Consider the following 19,686-nt stretch of genomic DNA (forward strand, 5'->3'; position numbering starts at 1 on the left):
GTTGTGTGCAATCGGACTGCCAGAATGACGCTGATGACAAGATTTTGAGTGGAATCAAATTGTTTGTATAGACAGGGCCCCTGCAAAACCTTGCCCAGAATCCCTGACACCTGTGGGCAGCTATGTTTTCTGGTCCTGCCATATCCACCTTTCTCCCTTTCCCATGGCATAGCCTTTGCCCATTGGCTATAATTGTTGGTCTCAAAGCACCTAACTGAAGATTGGAACAATTTTGTCAGTTACCTAGATGATTTCATCTATCGTTATTAGTTATTCATTCCTTCAGCAAGCATTTATTGAGCACCTACTATGTGCTAGGACTGGCGAAAGCATGGGGAACAAGATGTATTCCTGCTCTCCCAGAGCTCACAGGCTGGAGGGGACACAGAGAGGCAGGCAGATGGGTACAGCTCAGCACATGTGGTGTCAGGGCAGGAGCTGTGTGTACACAGAAAAGGCGGCCTAACATGGCCTTGAATGGAACCTCAGAGGGGGCCTGCTGAGGGAACTGTAGTTTGGGATGGGAGGCTGGACTTCCAAGTGCTCTTCTAAGCCCAGGGTTCTATCCCAGATCTTTCCACTGTTTCAGGTTATAAGTGAGCTTGGGTTTCTGCCTGTGCATGTTAACTAGGGCCTAATGCATTTTCCATGTCTGAACTAAAAAGAACCAGAAGGGATCATCCAAGCAACTTTTCATGGTTCAGTTGGCGCAACTGAGGCCCACAGAGAAATGTCTTGCCCAGGTCAGAGGCCAGTCACCGAGCCGAGACTAGCACTTGGATCTCCGGTCTCCCAGGCCTGGGCTTCTTACAACTAACTCAAGTACAGGACAAGGTCTGAGGCCCCGTAGGGCAGATGAAACCTCCCATTTTTTGAAGGCCACTCCACCCCCAGCGGGTGTCACAACCTTTCTCACATCCTCAACTCAGGATCCAAGAATTCTTCAGTCAACAAACATTCCTGGAGAGTCTGCTGTAAGCAGGTCTCCCTGGGAAGACAAATTTCTGCCCCCAGAAGTCAGTCTGATGGTGGAGGAGCCTGTATAGGACAAACACGTGATACGCCGGGGCTTCAGCATCTTTCTTCCTGTGTGTTCGGTCCGTATTAGGCGCTCAGGAACTGAAGGATCATTTTCAAAGCCGGTCGGCAGTGACACCCATAGGTAGACGAGGAGAGAAAGCGGGGGCTTGTCCCCGGTCCAGGTCGTGCGGACCGCTCCCGACGCACGGACGGGCGGGCCCGAGCATCCCTCACGCCTCTTTCTGCGTCCTGGTTCCGCGCGCGGCGCGAAGGGAGTGGTGCGGGGGCGCGCACGCAGGGTGTCGGGGGCGCGCCGCCGCTCGGGGACGCGCACGGGCTGGTCTCTGCCCTAATGCGGCGGCTGGCGGCGAGAGGCGCTGCAGGGCACGCGGGGGAAGTGGCGCCGCAGCGGGCAGCACACACTGCGCCCAGGGCCGGAGCCCGAGCCCTTGGAGGTGGGTGAGCGCGGACCCCAGAGAGATGGGGGTGGGGGCACAACGGGGGTCGTGGGAACCCAGTTAGAGACACTCCCTTTTCCCCCCGCCCTCCCCTTTCGGTCCCCATCCCCCTCTGTCCACATCCAGTCCTTTCTCTTCACACCGTCACCTGCCCTGAATCCATCCTGTTCTGTCCATATCTGCACCCCACCCCCATCCAGCTCCCGACCCCCTGCACACCCCATACCCTTTCTATCTCCTTGGCCACATCCCCTCCCCCTTCCTGCATCCTAACCGGCTTCCCCCTTTCCTTCTGTCCCTGCCTCCTCCACGAGCCCTGCCGTGATACCTCTGTTTACCTACACACCCCACTTTGTGTGATCCCCATCCCTTCTGTTTATCCTACCCTGCACATCAGCCCCTCTCTTTGCCTTCCCCAGCTCTCTCCCCCTCATACCCCATCACTCTGTGCGCCTGTCTCTCCATCAGCCCCCTCACAGTCCTCTCCAGGTCCCCTCTGTACACTCTGTCCCAGCTCCTTCCCAGATGCTTCGGTCCCTTTCAATAACTCCATCTTCTGCCCCTTGGCTGTTAGATCGCATGCCCCCATCACCTTCCCCACCTGCCCTTCTCAGTGATGCTTGTAGCCACAGGGCTTGTACTGAGCCCCTCACCTGCCACTGGGCCCTCCTTCTCTGCTTGGGGAGGCCTTGGGCTCTGAAGGCCCAGTGTACTTGCCATTGCCACTTATAACCCCTTTCTGCGTGTTTGATCTTATTCATGGTTTGGGGGCAAAGGATGCCGGGGTTGCTAGACCTTTCTTGTGTTCGTCTTCACCTAGCTGTTCAGGTTTGTTTCCCAGATGGACTGGGGGAGGGGGTGCTAAGCATAGGGAAGCTAGGATGGGGAAGAGGCAGGGTCAGAGGAATGGCTGAGTGGCCTCTTCCTGGTCTTGTTCTGAGCTTTGGGATGCAAAGGCCTGGATGAGGAGCCGCACTGGAGGGTTGGAGAATTTTGGATTTTAGAAAGGATTCTTCCTCAGCCTCCAGGTCAGCACTTTGGCTTCAGGAGCTGTCATGAGTGTAGCCAAAGGGCTGGGCTGAGAGTGGGCAGAGTGCTGAATCACCTAGACTCTGATCCCCATGGCAGCCCCTCTCCTGCCCTGCCTGAGCCAGGTTCTGCTCCTGATTCCTTCTTGGCATTTCTCAAAGGTGTGTGTGTGTGTGCGCGTGTGTATTGGGGAGAGATGCCTTCTCCCTCAGTCTGGAGGAGTGGGTAACAGTATCCCTTTTCTGTCTGTCCATCTCCATGGGATGATGTGTCATATCTACCCTTGGAACTATTGTGAACCCTGCGTTTAGTCAAATCTCCAGCAAGGGCAGACTGCAGAGCAGGAGTTGAATCGTTTGTATGGGCCAGAGACTGGCAAGTTCAGAACCCACCAAACTTGAGACTTAAGTGGGAGAAGCCTAGCTGTAATGTGTGTGGAACGAGGAAGCCCCTGGGGATAGAGGTTATACCAATTGTGGGAAGGGAGTAGGGGACAGGGAGAAAAAGAGAGGCAGAGACCTGTCCTCCCCTGGTTTGGAGATGAGTGGATCTGGTGGAATTGCATTGCAGGAAGAATTGAAGAAGGTGAGTGGGGGTGGGGGTGGGGTCTGCGATGCATCTAGTACTTTCTACCTTTTGTCTTGACTGAGCTGGCACTTCTGAGGGAGTAATTTCTCCCTCTTGTCTTTGGATTCAGCTGAAGATGTGTGTGTGTGTGTGTGTGTGTGTGTGTGTAGAGAAAGAGGATGAGAATAACACAAATGAAGAAAGAGACATTTACATTTAGCCCTGTAAATTGTGTTTGCCCATGAAACAGGGAGTGGCAGCCCAATTCCTGTCTTGGGGACATCAGCTAAAACCCCCAGGCTTAAATTGGAAGTTAAGAGCAAGTTGCTGACTGATCTGTCCCTTTTCTGCCAGGCTCCCTAACTTTAGAAATCTGAGTGGTTGGACTCCAGCTCATATGCAGCAACTCTGAGTGGGACTCAGTCAGTGCCTGGCAAGGGGTGGGGGCGTGCAGGAGGCGAGCTGGAGGACTGGCTGTCCTCTGCTTTGTTGCCCTTCTGTGCTCCCTTCCCATCAAGAGTGGGGGTGGGGCAGGAAGCTTCCCCTGCCATTTCCTGGTCCAGGAGGCGTCATCACCTGGAGCTGTCATCCTCAAGAGCTGATTGGATTAAGATTCTGCCATTTAAATGTTTGATTTGAGCTCAGGTTAAGTGGGGGATTCTGATAACAATGTACGTATATCCTAGTTTTGTGAAATGAATCTCACTCCATATGTCTTGTTTGACATCACAAAAGCTACACAGAGATCCACTGAGGCACAGAGAAAGAGGAGCCAGCTCCCTGGAAAGCTCCCTGTGGCTCTGAGGGGCTGACTCTTTCAGGGGCACATTGAGGAGGTGGCTGATATCTAGGGGGTGGGTTCTGGCTTTGGATATGAGAAGGGGAGAGGCACAGAGGAGGGTCCTATTTCTGCAGTGACTGAGGGATGGTCTTCCAAGTCTCTCATCACTCTGGTGTTGCAACTTGTTCCCTTCCCCTGGAACCACTCCTCCAAGACCATCTAAGAGCTGGGATGTGAGGATCATGACTTTAGGAAAAAATATTCTTAAGCAACCAGAAAGGGGGAGACAGAGAGGTGCAGGCCTCAGTCTGTTTGGCCTCGAGGAGGAGGGGAGAAAGAAGTGAGAGGAATTTAAGGCTGGTTACATTCGTATTCCTTTAACAAATGGTAATTAAACCCTAAAATGTACTGCTCTGCTGGGTGCTGGGATCCTAGAGATGAAAACAAGACAGGGTCTGATCTCTCAGAGCTCCCAGTGTAATGGAAAAGAGAGACAAGTAATCAGACAAATAACACAGATAAGCTGGAGTGAGAACGTCTAGACGGGGCGTTGAACGGCAGCATGTTTCATTCCAGTGGTGTTAGCCCCCTCTCCACCACAGCTATGAGGAGGGCTAGGTTGATGCTATCCTGAGTGGTCAGGGCTGGCTCTGAAGTGGACTCTGAGGAAAAGAGTGGAGGGGGAGGCAAAACAAGATGTTACCAAATCCCTGGTTTGAGAGGGAAAACTGGATGTTCTTTGTGCAGCCGAACATGGCTAGGTGCTGCCTTAGCCTGATTAGGGGCACCCATAGGGCACTCGGGGACAAGGTCAAGGTTACTTATCCTTCCCATTCCTGTCTCCTAAGCACTTGTATTTGAGGGCCCAAGTATGGTCGGGATATGCTTAGAATGTCAGAGTGAGTCAGAGGAAAGATGCCCAGTTTCTGCCCTTGGGAGGTTCCCGCGCCTGATGGGGAAATAGCAAGTCCTGCACAGATACGTTCTCAGAAACAAGGTGAGTGAACACAGTGCAAGCACTGCGGTGGGTGGAAGGGTCTTGCAGGTCTGAGGAGGGCAGCGTCATGGAGTCAGAGAAGTCCAGATTGGGGGCGTGAGTGTTGAGCAGGGGAGGCCCTTAGCAGACATGGGCTTGAGCAGAGGTCACCATGAACATCCATAGCTGAACTGGGAAAGAGTCTCAGGATAGAGATACCTAGCCTCATCTTCTGAGGGCCCCTCCTCTTCCCATACACCTAACTGAGTGCATTTCATTAGTGTGTCCTGAGCTTTTGTGTATATCCCAGGAACTGTGCTAGGTGTTGGGCACATAAGTCAAGTTGAAGAGGCAGAAATGGAAAATTAAAAGTCAGTACAAGACAATAGAGGTTATACAGAGTACAAAATAACAGTGGTTAGATGGGTTCCTGGCATTGGAGGAGGACTGCTAAGGGGTCACAATGGACAGTAGGACCTGGAGTGATTGTACCTAGTAGGAGACCCCTGCTTTGGGTAGAGCAGCTTGAGGTCAAACTTTTGAGCATTTACTCAAAATGTCCAGCTAATTCCCAGGCCTATCTGCAAGGGCAGATACTATAATACATGCATATAGCCTGGGCCTTGGGACTGCGGGCGAGGGCCCTGGGAGCTGATGGCTGAGCTGGGTGCTTGAGTAGGCACTTCCACAGCTTTGCTGACCTGGGCATTGGTCAGATTGTGCCAACCAGCTAAAGAACTCTTGAGCCACCCTCCTTTCCTTAGGTCTTGAGGCAAGCCAGGAAAAATTAAAGTGTCATGATGCAATAGTTACCATTATAGAGTGCTTACTAGGTACCAGGCCCCTACTCTGCGCTTTATATAACACCATCTCGTTTCCTCTTCACAAGGATTAGCCCTACATAAAGAAATATGGTTAGGGGCCGGCCCGGTGGCTCAGGCGCTTAGAGCTCCGTGCTCCTAACTCCTAACTCCGAAGGCTGCCGGCTCGATTCCCACATGGGCCAGTGGGCTCTCAGCCACAAGTTTGCCAGTTCGACTCCCGCAAGGGATGGTGAGCTTTGCCCCCTGCAACTAGCAACGGCAACTGGACCTGGAGCTGAGTTGCGCCCTCCACAACTAAGACTGAAAGGACAACAACTTGACTTGGAATAAAGTCCTGGAAGTACACACTGTTTCCCAATAAAGTCCTGTTCCCCTTCCCCAATAAAATCTTTTTTTAAAAAAAGAAATATGGTTAGGATCCTGGTTTTACAGATAAGGAAATAAACTCAGAAAGGTTGTTGTTTAAGATTGTAGAACAGGTGAGTTGCAAAGCTAGAATTTAGAAATATGTTTGTTCGACAGCAAAGTCCATGCTCCTCTCTTATGTTTTGTACTGAGCTCCCCCTACCCTGGTGGAAAAGTAAAGGACTGGGATGTTTTATCTACTTGCACAAGGCTCTCTAGAAAAATCTGTTAGAAGGACTGCATGCATTTTTGAGTACCTACTATGTCCTTCTGAAGGATTGATACAGAAATGTGGTTCCTGCTTTCAAGTAGGGGAGAGAAGACAGAAACATGTGAAACCCCTTGGGAATAATACAAGACGGTGTATAATAAAGTCTTTAGGCCTTGGGCAGTAAAATTTCACAGGAAGGAATGATCCCTCAGTGTGGCTGCTGGGGTCAGGGAGGTGACATGGTACAGTGGAAACTGCTCCGCCTTTGAGTTCAGACAGACCTACATTCAAACTTTGCTTCTTCCACCTACTACCTGAGGAGCTGCAGTTTCCCAGTTTGTAAAATGGGGATATTAATATGAAACTTGCAGAGATGTTATAAGGATTAAATGTGATAAGGTAGTGAAGGGCCCAGCACCGTACGCAGCACTGTTACTTACTAAATGCCAGCTGCTGTTCATAGAGGAGGTGGGAATGGAGCTGAGCCTTGAAGAATTGGCAGAATTTTGAAATGGAAGTTAAGAGGAGGGTATTCTAGACGTGGGAACCCACCAGGTGTATAAGCAAAAACTTGATGAGTTCAGATTCCCTGGCAAAGAAGTGACCTGCCATATTGGCCTGTCTCCCCACGTTCCTGCAGTAAAGTTACAGAAAAGGTCATGATGAAAACATGAGGGGCTTGTGTTCTACTTCTGGCCCCATCATTAACAGAGCTTTCATGTGTTTCTCTGTAAAACTAGAAGATTGCTGCTATTCTCTTGTCCCAGAAGCCCATGTCTCTGGAATTGATGTCATTGATTAATTTCTTGGCCTGTATTTTCTCTCCCAAATGCCAGGCTATGAAAAAGTTGCAGTGCCTGGGTCCTGGTAGGGTCATTTCCTGGGGTCGTCCTCATTCCCCAGCCGACTCCTGCAGCTCCTCTGAGAAGCAGCTGCCTGTGTATCTGCTTTCCCTCCTGCACTTGCTCCTCCTCACTCTTCCCCTCCCAGGCTGGGCCAGCGCCTCCTGAAAGGCCTCCTGGCAACCCCTCTCCCCGTCATTATGATGCTAAGCATGTTGTTAATTTTTCTGAGATGCTGAAAGAAAGCCCCAATCTGTTCTAATGAATTTAATTAGAGAGAGGCTTGGAGGGCTTCAGAACCTCTTACCAGGATCACAATAAATAGAGTTAAGGAGATAAACAGACTGGGATCAGCAGCTCAGGGGTAAGAAGGGAAGATTTCCCACTGAGTCCTAGAATGAGGAAACCTGGCACCCAGGGTTGGAAGAAGGCTGTGTGAGCTGTTGTCTACCAGGTGGGCCCCCTTTGAGGCTGTTTTTACCTGCCCTACCTGGCCCATGTACTTAGCTTCACACCTAGTTTTGCCTTTGGGTCACAACTATCCCTCTGGAGAAGGTCTTATCATTCCCATCATCATCACCAAGCATTTATTGAACACCTGCTATATGGCTAAGGGGTACCACACCATCTTCTGGAGCAATGTGGAGGCTCTGAGACCCTGTTTCTGCCCTAAAAGAGATCAGAGAACTCATGTGCAAATATAAGAAACATTTGTTAATTCCAGACAGTAAATGCAAGAAGGTTGACAGGAGATTATGTTGGGCTTGGGTGATCTGGAAAAGCCTTTTGCAAGAGGTGGGTCTTGAGACACCAAGACTTGAAGACTTAATAATAAGAATGGCTGCAAAGGCAGGAATGTGGACGGGATCTTTGACTCATGATGAATAAATGGTCTGGCTTGGGTGGTGGGTTCATATAATTCTGTAGTTAGGATATGTCTGGAGCAGTGTATTCAGATACGATCATAGAGGAACCTGATCACTGGTGTCTTTACTCTTCTAACCTGGTTGTACTGGCATCTCCCTGTTTTCCTTCTCTGAGCACGTAGGATGGCCAGCTTGGGGAAGGGCCTAGGACAAGATGGTTCTGGCCTTTGTGCTGAGCTCACTCTCCTGGATTCGGTTTAGGTCACCTGGGTGGGTTGACCAGATGTTGTTTTGTTCTCAGCTCTTGTGACTTTCCTGGATGAGATAGCTGGCAGAGCTATTCCAATGTCTTTTCCAGTGATGAGAATTCCTTCCTTCTTTACTGATGCTGGCCAATTTGCTTCTGTAGTAGTATTTTATGCAAGCATTTAGTGGAATGTTTCAGTCAGGGTCAGTGAGTTTCATAATTCAACTCTTTATATTGCTAAGTGTTCTCGGAGTGTGCATTATATGCATGTATTATGTGCATTTTTGTGTGCATGCTGCCTATGTTAGTGAAATTATTCTAACTAGATTGGTTCTAGTTCGATCTTTATTTATAATACAAAAGTTATTAAACATTTCTGGGCCTTAATTTGCTCCTTATTATGTGTAGATTCATAAGCTGAGTGCTTTGAGGATAGGATTTTAAACATGTGGAGGTATTATAACTATCATTTTGACAAGGAGTATAATATTGAGCTGAAATTTTAAGACAGTTCTCCCTCCCCCTGGAACTTCTTGACTTGGGAGATTAGCCAGAATTTTATTTTGGGGTATCACAAAAGATGCTTTTTGTTATTTTCCATAGTCTACCTGGGCTTATGCATAATTAGTAGTGAAGTTAGTACACTGCTGTCAGGTGTTGGTCGACCTATCCATGTGTGTTTGCATGAGAGACATTGTTATAATGCCACTGTTATAATACCCATTGTGTGGTATTTTCCCACATGTTTGAGGTGACATGTTCTTTATGAAGGCAAATGCCTCTGAGGCCCCAGGCAATTTTCCTCTGCTGACATAGGCGAGGACAGAAACTGGATCGCTAATTATCATCACACACTGAGTGGAATTAAAGACTTTGTGACTACATTGGGAGCTGAACCAGGGTTCTGGCTGACCCCAGCCCTGGAGTCTGCCTTGGTTTGTGTTTACATAATGTTCATTGCATCTGCAGTTACTCTTTGAAGCCTGTGCTCTGTGCACAACATATGGCTGAGTGGCAACTTGTTTTGCGAGAATCCTTGACTCATTGAGTGTTAGACATGGTTAGTCCAAGATCATTATTTTACTGATCAAGAAGCAGACGCTGAAGGGTGATGCGGCTTGCTTGTGGACCGCATGGCCGGTGTCGGCAGAGCTAGCTTCTCCACATGCTGGACCACTAGGAGCTTTAAAACCCGCATCTGAACCTAGTGATTATACAAGACGATATGTAATGAAGTTCCCTAAAGCATGCTCTAAACTAGACGTGCTTTGGGATCTCAGAGAAGAGAGGAAATCAATGTGGACTAAAGTCCTTTTGGGAGATTTAGAAGAGCATCAGGGGCTCGTTTAGGTCTCTAAGAATGGCTAGGATTTGAATAGGTAATGGTAAGGAGATGGGCATTTCTGGTGGGATAAGGGAGCATAGTCAAAGGTTTAGAGGAGGGAAGATGTGGTCAGGCATTGAATTGGCCAAGGAGCAGTGGAAGGTGCAGCTGGAGGGAATGCCAGGGGCCAGGCTGCAGAAAATCTTGACTGACTGAGGAGTTGGTCTTTTTCTTGGAGTTGGGGAGGAGCACTTAAAGCTTCTTAGCTGAGCTTGCTCTTGCTGTGAAAAAGAGGTTGTGGTATTAGGAGAAGTGAATGGGAAATCCGTTCACAGGCACCTAGTGGTGTCCGGGAATTAGTTCATTCTGAAGTGTTGTTCAGAAAAAAGCGGAGTGCTTGGACTTTCTCTTGGGCTCCAGTAGGGAGCTTGTCGCTGTCCAGGGTTCTGACCTGCCTTCTGAAAGATTTTTCTCATCACTAATGCCAGGTTAGAAAGTAAAGCTAGGGAATGCTCAGAACCAACCAAAGGGATCTGGAAAACAATTCTGGCCACTACTAGGTTGTGTGTGGGCTTTCTGGCAGCAAACTGGTTTACAGCATCTGACTTTACAGTGTTTGTGATGAAAGCAAAAGTATGGGTTGGGGAAAACTAATAATGGCCCTCCTAAGAAGAAACCATGTGTGTGCACATATGCATACTAAAATGACTCAATTTGTAGCCCTGTACATTTTGCTTTAGAGTCTTTGTATTTACATGAGAATCTTAGCACATTGCTTCTTTCATTGTGGAAAGTGCCCTCCTTCTACTCAGCAATTCAGAGTACCTAAAACTTCTTCAAACACGGAGAGAGTAACAGAAGTTCCCAGAAGACCCTACTCATTACTTCAAATGAAACATCAAAATGTTCAATGTTAGTACTGTCTAGTAGAGCTTTCTGTGATGACAGATATTCTATATGTGTGCCGTCTAACATCATAGCACTAGCCACACCTGGCTTCTGAGCGCTTGGAATGTAGCTGATGTGACTGAGAATTGAATTTTTAGTTTAACTTAATTTAATTGAAATGTGTGGCTAGCGGCTACTATATTAGACTGCACAGCTTTACAGTCAGAATCTTGACCTTTTCCACTTTCTCTTGCTTTTTGGTTCCTCACACCTAAACCTCTGTGATGTAGAGTAAAGTAGACTTTGGAATGGGGGTGAGTTGGACGCATTGCTGAAGAAAGCCCCACGCTCAATCCGAACTGGAAGTCTGCATCTGACTGTGAGTTCTGCCCTGACTTCCTTATTGTCACAGTGAAAACAACCATCCATGATGCACTGCAGTTTCTTTTCAAGGGCAGAGAGAAGGCTCCTTGAATTCTGGCTGGGCTTCCAGGGACCTGATCCAAGACTTTTTGGAGACTTGAATGGGCAAGCGATGCCGTGTGTACAGCCCAGGAAATTTGGCTCTAGGATAAGGTGGCATGCAGATGATGTGCTGTTGTGTCGGATGGGCATCCAGCAGAGAGAAGTTCCTGGTCTTGATATATCTCCCTTTCTAACTCCTGACGTCTTTATATCCTGTTTACCTGGTATGGTGGACATGGCCCAGGACGGGGCTATGGGTGAGTAGTAGAGGTACCAGAGGGAAAAAAATGCTTTAAAATGCCAATCAACAAATAAGTGAAAATAACCTGTCAAAAGACTGCAGCAGAAGGTGTCCCTTGTGTTGACATATATCAGTGCCTATAGGCCTGTCTAACCTTATCGTAAACCTACTGGAATTCCCTGGTTCTCTAGTCTTAGACTGCCATGTATAAGTCTGATTTCATAAACCAGACTGCATGCTTTCTGAAGCCATACCCTATAGTTTTCTCCTGTAGAATTTCAATGTGCTTATAATAATCCTTAATAAACACCTGCTTGTGAATAGCTCTTTGTTAGCTTGGCACTATGGCTTTGACTCATAGAAAATGTGTGCATGTGAACACAAATAACTTTTATCGAGCCACTGCTGGACATAAGTCTCTGTACTTGGTACTGTGAACAGTGACAAAGGAGGAGCCAAGGATGGTTATTCTCAGTCTAAGGGGAGAGCAAAGGCAGGCATGTGTGAAAAATGACACACAACTGATAGAAACAAAGAAGTGGTAGCCCAGATACAGGGGTGGGGGTGGGGTGCAGCGTTTGAGCAGCCAGATTATGTGTGTGTCTCTGTCTGTCCTTCTTTCAAGGATTCTCTCCTTGATGAGGCTAAGCTGGTACCAGCCACCTCCATGCCTGTGGTGACAGTGCTGCCTTTATGGTGGGTCAGGCAGTTCACTGTCTCACTAGGGCTGTGCTGAGCTGCCTATTTCACAGCAAAGAGCACTCAGGGAGGGGGTTTGGGGAAGACGACTGTGTGGAAGAGGAAGAAACTCCTTTTTTTCTTGTCACTTAAACGGTGACAGGGTTTTGCTCTTAGATATCCTAGTCACAGAAGCTGCCTGATGGGACTCCAGCAGCTCTTATACATGAAGCCCTGTGATGCAGGCCCAGGTGCAGCTTGAGAGGAAACGGGAAGCAGAGCTTGGTGACATGGCGCCCCACATCGCCTGAGCGCCCCTGGCAGGGAGCAGTGGGCTGCATCTCCCAGCCGGGCTGGGGAGGGACTTCTCTGGCTGCCTCACGGGGAGGAGCCTGTCCTTTTCCGTCCTCCATGTACTCTCGAATCACCTGGAGTCTTGTCACGGTGCACGTGCAGAATCAGTAGATACGGATAGGGCCTGAGATTCTGCCTTTCTGACAGGCTCCCAGGTCATGCTGGTACTGCCAGTCAGCAAAACACACTGATTGGCAGGACCTTACCCATGGGTTCTCAACCTGTAACATGCTAGCCTCAACTGGGGAGATTTTAAAATGTGCTGATGCTGAGACCCACTCTATACCAAATAAATCGCCACCTCCGAGAGTCGGGTCTAGGCGCCCGAATGTTTTAAAGACCCTCCAGGTGATTCTGCTATACAGCTGGGCTGAAAACAACTGGCTTTCTGGATAGTGTTTCTTCTCTCTCTGAGATGCTTTTCCCTTGGCTGTGCCTCCCTTACCCCAAGAGACTAAGTGCCTGAAGGGCAACAAAATGACATATATCACCAAGCCTGCCCTGCATGTGGTGGTTAGCTTGACTGGTTACAGCATAACGCCCAAGGGCTCAGGAGGGATCAAAGATGTGGCTGGCTTGGAAAAGTCCAGTTCCCTCTTAGAACAAGTCAGAGTGGGCTTCCATTGCCTGGGACCATGCCTAGAACTTAGAAACTTGCAGGAAATATATATTGAATGGATGATTATTCCAGTGTGGGATGGTAGAAAGGGCACTGGATTAGGGATCTGAAGACCCGAGAGATTAGGAATCTAAAGGGACCAGAGCAAGTTATTTAACCTTCTTTAGCTTTAATTTTCTCAGTGGCAAAATGGGGATCATGATGCCTACCCAACAGGGCTATTTAAATAAGAATGATAAATGCTAGTGTTGTATAAATCAGCAATTGTGTAATAGTTCATTTTAAAAGTGGCAGGGCTGAGCCATAGCTATCGGTCCTCTAATCCTCATTCTAACAGGTTCCTCCATGCATGCCTGTCTGCAGAACAAGGGAGCTAAGGGACGCGCTGTTGACTGGACCCCCACTGTGTGTCAGGGACTGTGTAAGATGCTTGGCTTTTGTAATCTCAATTATATATGACAACCCTTAGATTGGATGTTATTATCCACATTACACTGAGAAAATGGGGACTCAGAATGGGAACCAACTTGCCCAAAGTGGGACAGCTCTAAGTGGTAGAGCTGGGATTGGATCTGATTCCAAAGTCTACCCTGGCTTACTACCCAGCAGACAGCTCTGAGTTCCCGCACACGCTGATGGCTCCTTTGTTTGAGAAGCTCCCTTGCCTGGGAGTCACTTGTATTGAAGAGTAAGAGCAGAGTCTAGGTATCCTGGAAACTCTAATCCTCCATTAGGAATGTTAGAGTCTGATGGCACCAGAGCTTTGAGTCTTGGCTAACACTGCACTGTATAGCCACTGCTCAGTCTTCTTCTGGCCCCTAGGTGGAGGCGGGACATCCTCCCCATGGAAGAATCACCATCTGCCCCCACGGTCCCCTTCTGTTGACAGAGCCATGGAACCCAGCTCTTGTCTATTTTGCCTACATAGGTTTACCTTTCATTCTGGTGCTAAAAGAAAACAGGAGCATAAAGGGGGACAATCCCATGAACCTCCCTTTGTGCACAGATGTAACATCCACAGAATGTTTTCATCACCTGGTGCTGGTGCTCCCATCCTGTAAGATGGGACCCATCTGGGGACCCATCTCCAATAGGTTCAGTACTGAGACAAGATCCCAATGTCAGCTGTCCTCATGCCCACCTCTGCAGTTTCAGCAGTGCCGCCATTATCACAAGGGCACATTCTGGCAGAAGTCAGCCTGGCTAAGCTGTTCAATAAGAGAGGGGAGGGCTGATTTGCATGGTCTGACTAGTTATGGAGGGATCCAGGCACTTCTGTATGTGTAGGTTGACGAGTTCTTTAACTCAGCACCTTACCAGAGATTAGCTGAGACTAACTGGATCCAAACTGAGAAGGAGAACTATATATATAGTTCAGCAGACAGGTAATCCAAGCATGACAACACAGGCACAAATACTGCATGATGGGCTTCAGATACACATTTCTAGTGCTCCTCACTGAGACATGACTAACTCTGTTTATATCCGATTCACATTTGTCCTCTTGCTGGGTTCTAATTTGGCTGGTTTTACTCTTATGTATTCCGTGAAATTCTGTGCTGGGATATTGCTTTCCTGTATCAGGGCCAGTATTACAACATTCAGAACTTTCTTAAGCTTTGTTTATGAATTGTTCAAACTTTACTTTTAAGCACAGAAGGGTTATCCATTAGTGTTGCTTCAGTACTTTCTTTGCTAAATCCCCATTTTATATTTTGGCTTTCTTCCCTCTCTTTCTTTCTCTTTGAGTGTCCCTAGGGTTTTCTGTTTCTGAGAACTCTGTTTCCTGTCTCTGGTTCTGTATGGTCAGTATTCTGCTCCTCTGACAGGGATAAAGACTTCTAGTTAGGCCCTCTCACCCGGAAGCCTGGCCACCCGTGACCCATCTGTGTAACACTATTAAATACCCCATTTAACTACGGAGGTCTGGGATCTTAGTGCTTAATCTTTTCACTCTTACAGACCTGTGGCTACTCCAGCAAAACCTGTCCTGAGTATTTTAGGAATCAGCATGAAGCCTACTGGGCTTCTGGGACTTGGATAGGTTTGGCTGTTGCCCCCACCCCAGGTTTCTGACCCTTTTCCTTCTTGGTCTGGCTGCCCTCAGCAGTGAGGCCATCATGTGTTGTCACACTGCAGTGACAGTTGGTGGAATGTGCAGGTTAGGGGCAGGCCAAGGTTAAAGGAAATGTAGTGAAAGACTGAATGCTGTGTGGCTGGAATGCTGTGGGGCCCTGCTGGAAGGTTCTGGAAGACTGATGCAGGATTGGGGTCAGGGCCTGGGTCAGGTGCTGGCTCCATTCTGAGTCAGACTAGGAAAACCCTCTCTGAACACATCCCATGGTTCTTCTGTGTTCTTGCAACCTTGAAAAATAAAGAGGGAGCTTTTAGCTGGCACCATAAAAAGTTGCAGCTGGGGCTTCTGAGAGCAAGAATGCCTTGTTTCTCGTTGGGCTGGTGACAGCATCTAGGGTTACCCAGATGCTGGTGTGTTGGGGACAGACCAAAACCGGCCAAGGACTATCACTGGTGGGGAAAGAGGTTCTGTTGGCTGGGACTGTTCATTTATCTGTGTTCTCCCCTTTCTCCCCTCCCCGGGTTTCTTTTCTCAGTACCATTGTGGAGTGCATGTGTCTGGTCCAGGAAATAGAAGACAGTGCAAAGCAAGGGCCCGGATTCAGAGTGTCTGGGTTCAGATTGGCTCTCTATTCACAAGTTGTGTGTTAGGTGCTGTGAGAATTGCAGTGGACAAGGAAAGGTCATTTTTGCCCTCAAATACCTGCATGCTAGTTGAGGAAGCATGCCAGGTATCCATGTGTGGCGAAGGTAACAAACAACACAAAGTAATAAAAGGATCAATGAAGATGCAGAGCTTAGGCCACAGAGTTCTCGGAGTTTAGGAGAAAGAGAGTTTATTTTAATCTATGGTAGCCTGGAAAGACTTCACAGAGGAGGTTAAGAGATGGATCTCTTACTTGTTCTGTGTTCCTAACAAGCTCATTAGGGAGGGTCTCCAAAGGGGAGGGGCGGAAATTCAAAAGAAATGGACAGTGCAGTTATCCTCATGCCTTAATTTCCTAACTTCATGCTGGCTGCACTCACAAGGAAAAAGGATGATGCGGAGGAAGGGATGACTTTTCAGAGCCCCACAGCGGGTGAAGAAACCAACACAAGAAGGTTAGTCAGGAAAACAAAGGTAGAAGTGAGATGCATATGTCAGGGGAAGGAGTGAGAGTCCATTTCTCACAATAAGCCATTTTGGTCTCCTTGCCTTGCTTCTTCTGATCTAATTGTATCCTTATCATACCCCTGGCCATACTGAGTTAATACATAAAGCTAATATATCATTTCCACTGTAGAGGTGGGGAAACCAAAGCCCAGAGAGTTGGGTGGCCAGTGGAGGAGGCAGCGCGAATCAGGGTACAGCCAAGTCAAGTATCCACATCCTCACTCTTGCCCATGGATTCCTAGTCTAGCTCCCTCCTGGCTTTCTGTGACTCCAGTTTTAGCTGATATCTAGCAGAATAAGGCAACCCTGGATCCCTAGGTGGGGGACAGAGCACAATCGCCCCAATGCAGGACCTCTTCCAGTTCAAGCAGCTCTGGCCTACAACACCATGTGACCATCACTGCACCCCTCCCAGCTCTGTCAGGCTTCCAAGTCCTGGTCTCAACAGCCATGGGACTTGGTGGCCAGACCTGGGAAGAACCCATTGTCTTCCTGCATTACCGCTAGCTGTGATGGCTGTTGGCTAGCTTGCTTGTTCATTTGTTTTGCGTAGGCTGCTCTGAGCCTTATATTCAGCTGTAGCTGGGCGGCTGGCACCTGCTCGACCTTTGCCCTAGCCTGTCCTAGAATTCTCTGTGGTACTGATGGAAGAATGCTGGGTGGGTGTGTGCTCATGCGTGCACGCATGCAAAAGAGAGAGAGAGAGAGAAGGGGAGAGGAAGGTGTTCGGCTTCCTGAAATCGGAGGAGACCTTTTTGTTCAGAGAGGGCTGGTTCTGGGTTGAGAGGACACCAGACAGATATGGGAGCCCCTGTTGTCTTCTTGCAGATGTGTGTAAATGACCATGGTTATCAGCCTGACCACCAGTGGAAGGACAGGAGGTGTGCTGTAGTCAGAGGTTCTAGGCGTGAGTGGCCCATGACCTCCCCCATCCCTGTTATTGTTCTAGCAACAGCAGTAGCAATAAGAGTGAGGTTAGAACAATGGCAGCTACCTGATATTCAGAGCTTATTATGTGCTAGGCAGTGTGCTAAGGGCCTTTAATAGATAGTATCTCACTCCACATTCTATTTAGGATGTACTTTCAGTAGTCTTGTTTTACAGGAAACTGAAGCACAAGGACTTGATTGCTTTTTTTCTGAGTTCTGTCAGCTAGTAAACTGTGCAGTTGGGGCTTCCATTCAGATCCTTTTGATTCCAGTCTGATTCTAGCAGGTTGAGTTGTTAACCTCCGTGCTGTCCTGAATGCTGAGAAGAATCTTCCTTCTCAGCCACAGACCCACTGTCACCCCGGCCTCTGCCCCCTTCCCTCCTACTGGAGTAAGAACTGGCACAGGTGCAGGAGGGGAACCCAGCTTCCCAGCTTGTAACCATGTACTCTCATTGCCATCTGTTTGTAGAAAGCCTTTGCCGCCCACACCCCTCCACCCACCTACTGAAGACAGCAGTGTAAGAACGGGGGATAGGGCCAGGCCTAATTCTCTTTTACCACAGGGCTACTGACCTTCTTTGCGCTGCCTAAGCCGTGGACAGTCCCAGCTGGGTCTTTCCCTGAAAGTCCACCAGCCTCTTTTCCTTTTTGTCTCCTCAGGTACTAGTGTACATAGAAAGGAGGGGCTGTAGAGGATGTTCTCCCTCCTGCCACTCCCAACCCCCTTTCCACTTTTTCTCTCCAGAAAATTCCACAAACCCAGTGTATATGGGTGTGACTTCTCCCTGGCGCCATGTTGGATATACTTCCATTTCCATTTGAAGGCAGGCCACTTTATATTTTGCTTCTTCCCCTGTGAGCGGTAGGTATGGCAATAAGGGATCGTGGTGGTGGCAGTTGTCAGGTTTGTCTGGCCCTTTCTGGAAGCTCACGGGATCCCCTCAGGGGCAGAGGAATTCAACAGCTTAGAGCTGTGATGTTGATAAGAACATGAATACAAAGACAAGGTGGAGGACAGTGTGGGATTCAGGGCACTCACCTCTGGCTCTGCCTTTATCTTCGCATTAACCCACTAGATAGAGTGATAATTTCCCTATTTCCCAGAGGGACACACTGATACTCAGAGGGGCCCAGAACCCAATGATTAGGGGATGAGGGATGAGGGAAACGTGGAGAATACATCCTATCCCTCTCATCCATTCTCTGTTCAGGAACTGACACAACTTCTCAGCAGGGAGCAGCAGGGCCTCAGTGGGTTGTATACAATCCCCTTTGTCATTACTTGTTTTGGTAAATTTTATTAAAGTAAAACATATGGTAAAGGACATAAATCCATACTTTTCATTTCTAAAGCATTGGTTTTTCTGGTGATAAAGGTTAAAGTTATAAAATCTGAAAAACCACACAAACAAAAAAACCCAATCATTTGGAAATAACAACTATTAAGGTTTGATGCCAATGTTTTCAGTTCATCTTATTCTGATTTGAGAGTTGTTGGTAGAAACTGGCTTTGGGTTCCTAGAGGATACGGCCAGGGTTGGGGAGGGTCTCGGGACGCTTCAGTGCTGGTCCCAGCTGCAGACTAGCTCTGATCTTCACCTGCAACTTAGAGACATTATCACTCCTGCCCCCACTGTTCAGAAGCCAAATAATCAGCAATAACACTGGCAGGGCATTATTTATTGAACAGCCTGTATTGTTCAGAATACAAAAGTCAGGCTTGACAGGTTGGGATGAAAGTCCTGTCGCCCTCAGGGGCAGGTATTTCCCCAGGGAGACCAGTTAGTCTTGGTAGATGCTGTGTATACACACATCTAAATTGGTGTCTGCTTCCAGCTTGCTTCTCAGGCCTCCTTTCAGGGCTTATGAACAAGGCTTTAGGAGCGGGAGCCACTGAGTGGGATCCTATGGTCCCTTTCTTGGGCTTGTCAACCTTCACCGTTTGTATCTGAGCCTCCCTACCTTCATCAGCTTCCGCTGAACATTGACTTATTTTATGTGAAGTGCTCAGAAGAGTGAGCTGTGAGACCCCTGCAAGTGTTCGCTCATACCATCATCATCAAAGTCATCATCATGTCGTTCTTCCTGCCGGGATAGAAACTGTCAGAGGTGCCAGGAGTCCAAATCCTGACCCTGCTATTTCATCCATTTATTCATACAAGAAACATTTACCAACTACCTCCTATGGGAAAAGAGCTGTGCCTGGCACTGTGTGGGGTAACCAGGCAAACAGGACAAAGTCCAATTCAGTGACAGCCATTTCCCATCTCTTCCTGTCTGATCCCTTGATGCTACCACACCCTCCGGTGGGCTTTAGGGCCAGCCTAGCACTGTCAGGCCTACAGTGAGAAGGGAAGACTCAGTCAGGAGACTAGATACCAGTTCTTGCTCTGCTCTTACTTACTAGCTGACCTCAGCGAAGTCCTTCTCATTTCTAGGCCTCAGTTTCTTCATTAGAAAATTCAGGGAGGCAGTGGGTGAAGTAGTTGATGGTTGAACAAGACTCCTTTCCCAGCCTGTGATTCTAAAATTCCGGGGACTCTCAAATGGCTAACAAGGCATCCAACTTCATCTCTATTTTCAATCAATCAATAAATACCTTTATTCCATTTTTTTTCCTCCTTAATATGAAACAGATTGAGCCTCTCCGGGTGTGTGGGTGTGTAAGGTGTGAGGAGTTCGAGGAGATGGGTGGTATACTATCTGCTGCACTCTGCTGACTGCAGGAGTG

At 48.3% G+C, this 19,686-nt stretch overlaps 1 protein-coding gene across 22 annotated transcripts in view; it reads left to right on the top strand.

Moving 5' to 3' along the window:
* Nucleotides 1-1,345: 1,345 nt before the first annotated feature.
* The window catches only part of NFASC (neurofascin), a gene marked incomplete at its 3' end in the record, with an annotated part of 189,908 nt that continues 171,567 nt past the window's right edge, over nt 1,346-19,686 (top strand). For 19 of the 22 annotated variants that reach the window (XR_013991716.1, XM_081025939.1, XM_081025960.1 and 16 more), the window contains exon 1: nt 1,346-1,475. Coding sequence is in view for 18 of the 22 variants with exons in the window: in XM_081025939.1 (XP_080882065.1) it covers nt 1,373-1,475 (103 nt within the window). The remainder of the gene's footprint in view (nt 1,476-19,686) is intronic. The other 3 variants (XM_081025953.1, XM_081025942.1, XM_081025952.1) reach the window with 3 other exon arrangements.

Source organism: Rhinolophus hipposideros (assembly GCF_964194185.1).
Source record: "Rhinolophus hipposideros genome assembly, chromosome: 19".
Classification (NCBI taxonomy): domain Eukaryota; kingdom Metazoa; phylum Chordata; class Mammalia; order Chiroptera; family Rhinolophidae; genus Rhinolophus; species Rhinolophus hipposideros.